Raw genomic sequence first — 13,060 nt, forward strand, 5'->3', positions numbered from 1 at the left:
TTGTGGAACTTTTAGGATTCAACATAAAAAAACCCTGTCTTCAATTCTGATCCTAATACTCAAGAAATTTTGCTTTCACCATAAAAGGTGGAAATGCCACCTGACCTTTGTTAAGTAGGTTTGAGTGAACCTACTTATATGGTGTGGAATGTCATATATTCTATGTTTTATTGAATCTTAGTATCAGATAGCATGTTAACAACATGTCACCATAATGATATCTTTGTCCCCATTTCTGGAAAAAGAAACAGATCATCTTCAATTGTATGTTATTTGGCAAAGCAAATTTGTCTGGTCGGTGTTAGAGCTGGTTTTCTAGAATGAGTGAGACTGATTTTAAGTCTGAGTTTTTATACACAAAATATCACTTCCTCCTCCATTAGAGACATATCATTTCTAGAAAGGACTATCCACCCCAGACATAATCAAGAAAACATAATATAAACCTCCAAATGATACCTGCTGTATTATTTATGCAGCAGGTTGTGACAGTGAATAAAGACTGTTTCTTGATTTTGCTGATTGAAATGAAAAGAAAATCAACCTATGTTTTATATGGGAAGAAGTCATTGGCAAAATTGCCAAATAGTTTGACTTTTTTATCTACCCTTACTTTGTGAACTTTTTATTGTCATAAAATTTTGTTGAAAGGTGATTTTTTAAAGATATATCTTTTAACAGCTGCCTGAGCATTTTGAGACTGTCTGTACCAGACAGCAAAGGAAGTCTTTCAAGTCATTTCAATAGTTCACTCAGCTTACTCTGCAGAAACAGACATACCCTGACTTCATCTTAAGCATTCCAAATCAGAGGAATGTATGGCCACTAAAGAATCACAAAAAATATGAAAAAATACAACAATGGCTACTAGTTTCTTTTTATAATTCATATAATTCAGATTCTCACAACTTTGTCTGAAGGTTTTTTTAAATAATCTTTAGTCATAAGAAAGTGAGAGGTGGCTGGGTGTCTACCAGGCATTGGGCATGGTACTTTTCACTATGCATAATGAACAACTGACTGAATGTGTTCTCCTCCTCCAGGGTACCCAGAGCATAGACATGAAACAAAAGCATAGCACATTAAAGTATGTAGATGATTAAAAAAGTAAGATTTCAAAGTTGTTAACTTTACAAGGGATTCAGATGGTTGGAAATATGATGTGAACAATTTTCCAAGGAACATAATTGATGAGTATGTTCTTAGATGAAGACAACAATCATGGTATAAAATATCTTGAGCAGAAGTACAGCATTGGAGGTTTCTGAGTGTCTATGCATGCTTGTTCATGCTAAACACAGATCTTATCTAGTAACTAGACTGAAGGGGGAGGCAGCACAGGTAGGGATGTGGAACCTAACATAGGAGTTCTACTTCTGTTTTACACTTAATGGCAATGGGCATTTTCCACAGGAAGTCAATCATTCTCAATCCCTCTTTATAGACTGATTGTCCTCTGCCCTGTAGTATGTAAAAAAGGCTGAAGTGAGCCTGAGAGAGGCCAAGGGGTAGTGGCAGGATGGAAAAGAGAAAATACATTGGAGAGATCCAGTCTTTGTTGAACACAGCAAGATGCTCGGCTGACTATTTAAAGGTAGGTACCTGAGCCACTGAAGAAAGAACTAGGCCATGCTCAGAATACTACTAGCAACTTCTGGATACAAATTGGATGTAAAATTGAACTCCTTTTGAAAACTTTTCTGCTCACCACCCCAACTTACCTATTTTCAGCAAATACTTGACAAACAAAACCAAAACTAAACCTACTAAGGCCCATGCTAACTAAACCAGGGGATTTATTAAGACTCCTGGATCCAGTACATTGTTGTATTTGATAAGGGAAACACTGACCCAATATGCATATTTATAATGTCATTAAATCCTAAGACACCCTCACTCCAAGGACATGTTGAAATGGTCATCTATTTTAGACTTCATGTCAAGAAAACTGACATATGGGATCATCAGTTGGTATTCATGCCACTGATCATGGTTTGAAAAGTATCACTAAAATTCTGTATCCATGACCCAGATGTGCCAGAGATATCTGTATTCCCAGTTGCTTGAGGAAGCAGAGATAGGATGGTGGTTCCAGGCTAGCCCAGGCCAAAGTAAGAGATCCTATCTGAAAACAAACTAAAAAGGTCAGGGGACTTGGACTTTAGCTCAATTAATAGACCATTTGAAGTCTTGAATTCTATCTCCAGTACTGCCCCCTAGCACAACGAAAAAAACTTGTTAGTGTTCTAAGTAAAGAAAATAAACCTCTATTATCCCTATAAAGCACATATTTATTTGTACTATAAAAATGTTAAATTCAGAAGCCAGTTTGTCAATGCTCTAATTGACTCTGACATATGTGCACCTTCAGCAGGATCTACAGGATACTTAGAGCAATCTCTCCAGTATGCAGCAAATCCATTCCTAAAAATAGCCCTGTTCCAGCCCTCTGAATAATTCTTCCAGTTCTCCCTGAGGGTGGGATTGATTCTATCTGAAACTTCCATATCAAAGAAGGGTTCAGCCTTTATCACCAAACAGAACTGTACAGAATAATGGGAAGCTAGTAGCCTGCAAATACATAGATAGGTATCTGCGATGTTTTTGAAAGTGTTCCATTGACTTGCCATAAATTTTCATATTGGCCTCTATTGTGAGATTAATATTATAACTATAATAACTCTTTAATGAACAATTCTTGATATTCCTGAATAATTTGTCCTGAGAGTCAATCAGTCTTGAGGCTCTTCAGGACAGGAGTTCTTGAAGTGGTGGTTAGGGTTCACTTATGATTCTGTCATTTATAGAATTTGTGATTGTGAAGTTCCGCGTCAAAAATCTGAAAGTCTGAGAAGTGAATTTACATCACATGGCTATATACAAGATGTGTACCAAAGTAAACAAGTTCACACATACATGTGCATATGCATGTATATGCATGCTTGATAAATGTCAGGTGTCGTAATTATTAATAACTTACAACAATTTCCATTCTGCTTCCTCATAGAAATATATGAGCATATGGAATTTTCAATTACAATTCCCACATTTTCAATTTTTTTGGTGTGAATCTGAAATTTTAATTCAGATTAAGTTCTGATTTGTCAATGTGCTCTGACATTGCATCACCCATTAAAAACCAAAACCAGCATCTAGATACAGCTTTGCTTTTTATCTTGGGTATTTTGCCAGTTTATTGAAAGAATATATGGCCATGTGGCACAATACAATGCATAATACAAGCATTCAGTATGTGTTCCATGAGTTCCTAAATGGCAATCTTTATTTTCTCTGCATCCCCAGAAAAACCTACATAAATCAGTAGATAGTAGATGAGTAAATTAATACATACCTTCAGAGACAGAATGGTGTAGTTTATACATGATTTGGCTAAGACTATATTTGATTCTACTGTGAGGGCTTTAAACTCAGTCTAGAGCCTGGAAAAGATGAGATGGATCCTCATCAATTCTTTTGAATAAATAGTATTCCTTGGCTAAGTGAATAGTCTCATAGAGGAAAAGTCTGTAAACTCTTGTCAAAAGTAGGGCTGGGGAAGGTGGCTGAGTGACAGAGTGCTTGTGTGGCATGCATGAGGTCCTGGGTTGGATTCCTCAGCACCACATAAGCAGAAGAAGCCAGAAGTGGTGCTGTGGCTCAAGTGGTAGGTACAGTGCTAGCCTTGAGCTGAAGAGCTGAGTTCAGGCCCCACATCCGACAAAAACAAAAAAAAAGTTAGCCAAGTACACTGTGAACTTTATTTCATGTAATATCTCTCCAATGTAATAGGAATCATGTTACCACTGTCTTTTGTAGTGCAGTTCATTTTCCAACCAAGCCTCTGCAAGAAGTAATATTAGTTAACTGAGCTGTCACAAATTTGCTTCCTGATTCAGTCTGTCAAATACATTCATGGTAAAATATGGAAGAGGGTTCTGAAAAATCCTACAGAACAAATCCAGAATGGAGCTTGAGCTTATGAAAAGATGAACCGCCATGTCTGTCCACTGAAAGCATGAGTGGACGAGCTACTTTTCAGAAGGAGAAAAGTAACCAGGCAGCCTATTCTTAAAGAAAACTGATATATAAGACCATTCTGCCTGGGGCCCCTTGTGATTGAATAACTACATTGATATTATTTATACCCTAAACAAGGTTTCCACAGATACAAAGGGTTATTATATTTTGTGTATGTATGTATGTCTACATAAAAGATATTTATAGGAACACACCATTTAGTGGGGAACTAGAAAAGAAGATGGGACTTCAGAAAGTGATTTCACAGGGGAAGAATATGAAACTCACACCACCAGATTTATTCCTGCCTCCTTGCTCCATCTGGAAGTGGTGCTCATTTTCTTCTGGATCATCAACAACCAACCCAAGCATTAGCCATCTCCCAAGAAACTTACTCAGATCAACACAATGTGGTTTTCTTTTAAAATAAGCCTTTACTGAATATATCAACAAGGTACTGTATAGTGTAGAGTGAAATCTGAAGTTAACAAAGTGTGCAACGTGGGATGTCTCAGAGAATGTTTGGTGCACAATCTTCCAGCATTTTTGTAGCCCCTTGTTGGAGAGAAAACACTGCACACAGCCCAGAAGCAAATCAATAGGACCCAAGCCATGACAAATCATCAGAATGAATTTTCCACGAATGTATCTATCAGTCCTGCAGGGAACACTCGGTGGGGATTACTTCTATTGCCTCAATTAAGGTGCTGGGAAAGCATAGGAGATTAACCCAATCATGAATTTTTCATCTCACAAAATCTTTACAAACATCTCATCTACCTGCGTATGCACACATGTACATGTTTTCTATGAATTAAAAACAATGCTGTTGCACTGGCTTTGTTTGTGCTCTTTCTGGTGGAGTGTGTAGCTATAAAACCAAACAACAGCAATAACGAACGTTCAAACTGTCCTATGTGTACAAATCATTGTCCCCACAATTAGTAACCTCCACTCCCAGTGATTGTCATTCAACCCCACAAAGATAACATAGAAAGATGGAAGCAACTACTTCCTGTTATTAGCATTTTGACTTAAGAAAAGAGCATCAGGCAGGCTTTGACAAGACCAGGAAACTGGGTATTGTTTTGTGTGTGTATTTTTCCTCTTTTGGGTACTCTTTTCTGCTTTATTTTCATCGTGCATCTAAAAAAGTTATGGGTGAATGTGTTGTTCCTATGTTCTAAAGTAAACTATCATGTCTTCTTGTTATAGGTTACCAAAAAGAAAAATTGCCATAAACAGAGATATCAATGGGAATTCACCTCTTGACTCTCAAAAGCTGCAGTGGATGCGATGGTGCTACTTGCTCTACAGGACAACAAAGTTGGTGATTTAAATAAATGCTTTTGCCCCCAACATGAACAACTTGTCTTCCCTAGCAGAGAAGGAAGTGCTGACTTGTGTGAAATGACAAAGACCATTATGGTCCACGCTAATAGGAAGTGGTGCTATAGTAGTAGTTACTTGATGAATACATTTTTTAAACTGGACTGGTCACATTATATTTTTGTTTATAACTTCAGGGGAAAATGTCTAATATAATCTCCACAACACCTGGAGACTTATAAATTGCATGATTTCTCACAAAGGAGGATGTTTTCCCCTTGTTGCACAAAGAAAAGATGCAGGGAAATCCTCTTCTCATCTCTGCCTGTGACTGTCCTAAGTGTTTGAGAAAAACCTAGGGCTCTCCATGATCAAACACAGGTCTCAAAAAAAGGTAGTATTATTGACTACTCTTGGTAAGAATCACCTATTTACTATCTGTGTAACGGTGGCGATGCCTTTCCCTTCTGAAATGTTCCCCTTACACTGACAGCTCCTGTGCTGTGATTGGCTTGGTGCTATCTGAGATCATTTCAACTGGTCAGTGTGAAGATTCTTATAGGCTAGTGAACATGGGCTTTTCCCAGTGGTATTGGCCTGAACATGCAGCCCTGACTCTTGACTAACCACCTTGATATGCATTATGTTGTTGGCAAGAGAGGCCCCACTATGCAGTGTAGGCATTGCAAACCACTGTTGTGACTAAAAATGCCAGTCAAAGCATAATCCAACAGAGATCGTGGTTCAGCAATTTCCGAGATATGCCTTTGACACTACAGATCCCACTACGTGCGTTCTCTCCCGAGGAAGGCAAGAACTCCAGGTTAGTTACTACAAACGGGAGACTGATTGTAATTGTAGATGTCTCCATCGAATTTGTGCATGAAATCAAAATAAAGCCTATCTCTTTCTGACAGAAGCTCTTTCTGACAGAAGAATGCCTTCAGCACACCCTAATCATTTCACGGGACTGGTTCTCCATTGTGCCACTGAAACCCCTACCCTTCTGTGAATGTCACATGCTATTCTGGGAACATCTCCATTCTTACACTTCCTGGAACAAAGCAAAGAAGTTTCAGCAGCCAGAAATCCCACTGGGAGTTTTTTTTAAAAAAAAGCACAATACAAATAAATGAGAATGATTATTTTGTGTATAACAGAAATAAAAATACCTCAGAATCCAAAGTACCATCATTTCAACACAGTTTTATCTACACAGCCAAGGGGAAGAGGAGAGAGAAAGGGCATTATTTAGCTAGGTACCCCCATGTCATCGATTTTTAGATGGCTTACTGATAGAACTCCTTCTGAGATTGTCTTATTCCCTTTACTATGCCTATGTGGCATAAAAAAATAGCCTAATCCCACCCCACCCCCAGCTAACAGACTATAATGAAAATCAAAGTCACTTTAGAATTAAATTAATTCATAGCTAAGTTCAGCTCTACTGACTGCACCTTTTCAGTTCTTGTGTCTACTGTATTTATAGCTTCTTCTGCTTGCTCTGAGGGATGAGGGAGATTAAAACATATAACTTGGGGTCTATTATTAAAGAAAATAAAGCTTTTACTATAAGGGAAAACTTGCATAGCATTTTATACCTAAACTTTAAAAAAAAGAAGACACATCACAGTTTTATTTTGCTTAAAGAGAGAGAAAGCAAAAGAATCGTGACACTTTATGTGTCTCTAAAATAATGGTCAGCCCATAAAGGAAATACACAGCACAGCGTGAAATGCCTAACGAAGACTTTGAAAATAGTTTTCCAACCGTGTGGGGTTTTTATTGTTTTAGTTTCTTAGAAAATGTATGTGATCTATAGCCCTTCTACATCTAAGAGATGGCAAGGATTAGAGTAAATTATATGTCTTTTCTGAAGATGCACTTGCTTCAAAAATATCTAGAATTAAGCACAGATATCCCTCTTTTTTTCTATGTCCTCTGCTATTAATTTGCTCTGTCAAAATTAGGGAAACTCCATAATCTGACTTATTCACTTTTCCTTGGTGGTCCAATTTCTCTCCACAATTCCCAAATTAGAGGAACATCCACAATTGAAAAGGAACAAATGAAATTTCAAATGTGGAAGAGGATCAAATTCAGTCCAAGGTGGAAACTTAGTATTGCTTTAAATTAATTTTTGCATTTTCTTATGGCCAGCTTTGATACATCCCTAACATCATCCTCAAGAATGAGAAATTATATGGATATTTTGTGCAACCAAAACTTGCATCCATATCTTCCTTTGAAACACTGAGCAGAGGGAGAAAACAAAGTTGGCATATATAACTTAATTACAAAAATACATGAAAGATGATTGGAAGACAAGAATTTGGGAGGGGATATAGGTATTAATTCAAGCTATTTCAACATGATATTCACAAAGTCAGTTGACCTAGTACAACAGAACTACTGACTGATTATTTTTGTATCTAAATAGTATCAGTCCTTTTTTAAATAAACACTGTGATATATTCCAAATAGTGTTCTCTTGTTGTTCTAAATATCATGTTGATATAGCCTCAGTGAAACTACCCAAATAATTCTTATTATCAAAAATAATTCCATTCAATATAGTTCTTCCCATTATTTTATTAGCCTCTTCTAAAAAATTATTCTAGAATATATCTCTGTTGAATGTGGTTCCACCTGACATATGATTTGAATTAGTGACACTTTTTAAGGGAGTCTTCTCTCTAAGACTAATTATATACTGGTTGTCTGATGATTGAATCAGACTCAGGACTCTGTTATCACATGGGGCCAAGGAAGCAAGAAGAGTGATTTTGAAGTTTCCAGTCAGAAAGTAAACCCTTAGTGTTGCAGGTATTTTTCAAATCTCCTCTCAAATTTCTTGATTCTGTCAAGGTGGGTTAACATCTCCTGGGAACTCACTTCCTCATGATGCTCTCTGCCATTCCTGACTTGGGTCAAGTCAGAGTAACTCCCCTCCAGTCTTGTAATATGGACCTATTCACTTTTCTTTTAGCCCAAGAGATAGAGAAATAGCATGAAAATACCTGGGCTAGTCCTTGCTTTAGCTACTTTATTCCCTGAACCCTGATGAGTCCATTCGAACCTCACCTTTCATCTGACCATCAGATCTAGGAAGGGAATTCATTCTGACTGCTCCAAACAGCAAAGTGTTTGGTGTGCATCGTCAGGAAGAATTACTCACTCTTCTGCCTTGGCCTTGGGTTCTCATTGTACAACCCTGTACAGTACTTCAGCAACGATTTTTTTTTAAGATTTAAAAAGCAAAGAGTTACAAAACTGTTTGTAATTAACTTGAAATAGAAAAGATAGCACTTTTTTTTTCTTTTAAATCCCATTATATAGTACACCGTATAAATTACAGAGTATTCAAATGCACAAATGCATCTGGGTAACATTTATCAAATGTAATTTGCGTGTCTTGTATGTGCACGCACTTGTGTGTTCCCCAGAGTTTGGTTGTCTGCCAGTCTGACTCTGGGCCTCTGGGCTGTTATGTATGGCAGTGCTCCAGGTCTGGCACGCTGCTGTTGCAGTATCTCATGTTGTTGGGGATATGACAGTCTGTGTAATTAATGCCCCCATTTGGGGTGTAAATGGGCTGCAGTCTGAAATCTCCTTTAAGGAGCTGATCGTTGTTTAAGGAGACGATCTGAAAACTGGTCTCTGTCATCTCCAGGATGGAGTTGTCCTTCTTGGTGCCGGCCTCACAGTAGTCATCTTTCCGCCGACCCCGGTTGTATTTCCACTTCTGGGAGGTGTAGCGCCCCTTTTTGTGCATGTGCCAGCAAAAGACACTGAGCAAGACCACGAGCACAAATATCACGGCGCCCCCAATCAAGCCGGCCAGCAGAAAAGGGGAGCTCATGCTGTGAGAAGTCGTCTGCTCGTGGCTGGATGCGGTGTTGCTGCCATTGTTCAAGTAGGAGGCCAGGGTGGTGGCCTCGGAGCAGATAGTGTCTTCCACCGTGCGGTAGTTAAACGCATCCAGGGGCACTAAGCAAATCCGATAGGTGGATCTGGGCTCTAAATTCACCAGGCTCAAATGTTGCTTCTCACCACTCACTATGCGTTCCTGGACAATGCCCCCTACCAGACTGTGACCCATCTTCACCCAGGTGAGTTTGTACGCCATCACAGTAAAGAGCGAGAGCCAGCTGACTTGAATGGAAGTGTCATTTACGAAATGGATCGAGAGCTGGATCCGTTCAGAGATGGGTGGAGTCGCTCTTTCTCGGCCATCCCAATCAGGAATGGTGGGGGGTTTCGATGTGGTGGGAGCTGGAGGGGTATGTCCTCTACTGGGGGTTGGAACAGAAAGTGTGGGAGGCTGCGTTGTTGGCAGGAGAGTAGTTGGGGCTGGGGTGAAGAGAGGCAGCCCCGGGGTGGTGGCAGGGCAGGACAGAAGATTCATATTCAACTCCCTGACGGCCATCCCTCGAACTTGCTCGGGGCCTTGGCACATGAAACCCCGCACGTTGAGAGAGGAAGGGATGTATTTGAGCCATTCGGTGACCCACTTAATACTGCAGTCACAAAACCAAGGGTTATTCCTTGCAGTGAGCTGCTTCAGGTTGGAGAGGTTATCGAAGACCCCCTGGGTCAACATTCGGAGTTGGTTGTTGGAGATATCCAGGCGTTCCAGCTTCCGGAGGTTGGAGAAGGCCGTCAGGGGGATGTGATTGATCTGGTTGTCCTGCAGATACAGCCTGATCAGATGGGTGCCCGGCAGGTCCGGAGGCGGCCGGGAGAGGGAGTTGCGCACGATGGAGAATTCCTTGAGCTTGGTGAGATGACTGAAGGTGCCCTCGGCAATGCCCTTGTTGGTCAGGAGGTTCCCGTCCACGATCAGGCGCTCCAGGCTTGTGAGGTTCTGGAAGGCCATGTCGGAGATGACGGCGATGCGGTTCTCGTCCACCCTGAGCTCCTGCAGGTCCACGGGCAGCCCCACGGGCACGCTGCTCAGGTGGTTCTTGGACAAGAACAACAGTTTGAGGCTGATGGCCTCGCGGAAGGCCCCATCCTCCACCCCCACCGTGGAGATGGAGTTATCATCCAGATGGAGCTCTTCGAGCTTCAGGAGCTGGGCCAGAGCCGCCCTGGAAATGGTCTGAATGTTGTTTTCCTGCAGGTGGAGCACTCTGACGTTCTTGGGAAGGTTCATGGGGAACTCGTCCAGTTGGTTGCCATACAGGTAGACGGTGTGCACTGACTGCACGTGGTGCAGCCCGGCAGGAAATCCAGCGTTGTTAATTTGGTTGTTGTGGAGGTAGAGTACGGTGACGCCCTCCGGAATCCCAAGAGGCACTGAGGTCAAGCTTCGCTCATTACAGTAGACAAAGTTCCTGTCGCAGCGGCACACGCTAGGGCAGGCCAGGAGTTGTGATGCTTGTGAGCAGAGCCCCAGGAAAACGAGAAGCCAAGATTTCAGGGGAAAAGACCCATGGCTGGGCCACTTGGTGGTCTGTAGGCCCATTTCTGATGTGCAGAAATAAAATACAATGTGTTGGGGAAAATCTTTAAAAAAAAAAAAAAGTACTAAAACAAAATAGCAAAATCAAAACGACTGGGCAGGGTTTGGTTAAAAGTCCAGAACTCTAGGGAGAGGAAATGTCCTGGGGGCACAGTAAAAACAAAAAAAGAAAAAAAAAAGAAATTAAAAAAATCTTCCTGATGTCTCTGGTCTGATCAGTCTGTGTTACCGTCTTTGCTGGTCTCCTTCGTGCACAACAACAACAAAAATTCAATACTGGGAATTTTCCGCACAGGCAACAGGTGATGTCGAGTTTATCAGCAGTGCCCAACCAAGCGCAATGGAGGAGACTGAACTTGCTGCTTCTGTGGTAGGTCAAGCCCACATTGATCAGTCTACAGATACCTTAAACACAATCTGCAATCTGGTGAAAGAAAGAAGAGAGAAAAGAGTCAGTGAAGGACAGTAAGAGAAGACATACTGATATGACCATACACCTTTCTAAATGTATTCATTGGGGCGAAGTATCAGAAGGCAAGTTAGCAGGAAGTGGCCGTTCGGAACACGGTAACTAAATTGATATATTCAGAGTATTTTTCAACACTCATGTTGCTAATAGTGAAGTCAAGATCTCCTCTTAAATATCTATTTGTGAGTTTGGGAAGCTGGTGGACCACTCCTGTGATCCTAGGAGGCTAAAATCTGGGGATCACGGTTTGAAGCCAGCCCAGGCAGGAAAGTTCATGAGACTTTTATCTCCACTTAACCAGCAACTAGCCAGATGTGGAACTGTGGCTCACATGGTATAGTGCTAGCCTTGAGTAAAACAAGCTCAGGGACAATGTCTAGGCCCTGAGTTCAAGCCCTAGGAGAGATACAAAATAAATAAACATACATATTTACATATATTTATATATCCAAATACTCAAGTACAACATACACACTGCCCAATTGACTGAGTCCACTAATGACCACTACTTATACATCCTATTGGTCATAGTCTTGTTTTAAGATGCAGATAGTACTGAGCAAGCAGCAAAATTGAAAGGAAAAAAAAATAACGTGAAGCCCTGTAGAGTTATAAACCTTAAAAATGCAAAGATAGGCTAAATCATCTAAAAATGTATCCTTTCTCTAGAAATTCTTCAGAATATATTTATTTCCAAATATATCTATCATTTGTGGTCTCTCAGATAGAATGTTTAAAGCTGTAACTTTGCTAGTTTCTATCATTTTGTAAACTGCATTTTGAAATTCTGATACAAAAGCTTATTTTTGTTTAATGGAGAATTTTAGAGAATGAAATAGAAAAGAAGATAATAACAATTGCTCCTGACAATATCACTCAGAGATAAACTGGTACCATTTTCTTGTTCTTTTTTGTTGTTGTTTTATTTTCTGTGAACACTCATAAGAAAAGTCAGATCATCATGTGTCTCCCTGTTTGTCACTCAAGTTTGTCATGACCACAGTCCATGTCATTATAAAACTAGGCACGTTTTTTACCTGACACTGGACTATACTGTAAGCCTCTTAAATCTCACCAACACACTGAAGCCCACAGTGCACAAAAGGCTGTGTGCAGGCAGACACCTCTTTTCTTCCTTCCTTCCTGCCTCTCCTCCTCTTTCTTCTTCTTCCAAAATAGCTTGCACATAAGTTCTTCCCAAGGATACTGACCAACTCCAATCCATGACACATTTCTACTTCAGCACTCCTGAGGGACCTTCAGGGACAAATGAGATCTGCCACTGTGAGCCTCTGAAGAGTTGCCAAACTCATGATGGAGAATAAATTATTTTTCAACACTAACACCTTCCTGTTTGTAAGTACTTGCTAGCTTTTGCTGAAGAACTTTTTTTTAACAAATTATGATATGAACGGAGATGAAATTGAGGAAGTCAAGGAAATCCATTGAGTGCAATCATGCTCCAGAGCCTGCTCCATCTGTCTTTAGATTAGGGAAGTAAAGAAAATTAATTGAAAGGTGCCACATTTGATTTCCTTACAAAATAAGCTGGCATGACAGGGCACGGTGAGCCGCAAGTATCTTAATTCTCACTGACACAGAGACTGGAAAAACTTATGTCTAAAATCACAGAGGGTCCATTTAAAAAAATGTTCCCTTTGCTATCTTTAGAAATGTAATTAGAAAAACAAAACACTGTAAATGTTATTATTTATGTGTCAAGGCCACTATAACATTTCTTCTGTGATTTGAAAGGGTTGTAGACCTTCTTAAAAAAT

At 40.2% G+C, this 13,060-nt stretch overlaps 1 protein-coding gene across 1 annotated transcript; it reads right to left on the bottom strand.

Annotated features, from left to right (window-relative positions):
- Positions 1 to 4,461: 4,461 nt before the first annotated feature.
- On the bottom strand, positions 4,462 to 10,956 carry Flrt2 (fibronectin leucine rich transmembrane protein 2). The gene has a single exon (XM_013017654.1). The coding sequence runs from the start codon at positions 10,814 to 10,816 to the stop codon at positions 8,834 to 8,836; it is 1,983 nt and encodes a 660-aa protein (XP_012873108.1). The 5' UTR covers positions 10,817 to 10,956; the 3' UTR covers positions 4,462 to 8,833.
- Between the last annotated feature and the right edge of the window lie 2,104 nt (positions 10,957 to 13,060).

The sequence above is a fragment of the Dipodomys ordii genome, unplaced genomic scaffold (genome assembly GCF_000151885.1).
Source record: "Dipodomys ordii isolate 6190 unplaced genomic scaffold, Dord_2.0 Scaffold2, whole genome shotgun sequence".
In the NCBI taxonomy this organism is placed as follows: Eukaryota; Metazoa; Chordata; class Mammalia; order Rodentia; family Heteromyidae; genus Dipodomys; species Dipodomys ordii.

Excerpts from the sequence above, each read along its gene's own strand:
- Flrt2 (XM_013017654.1), bottom strand. The coding sequence starts at position 10,816 with ATGGGCCTACAGACCACCAAGTGGCCCAGCCATGGGTCTTTTCCCCTG.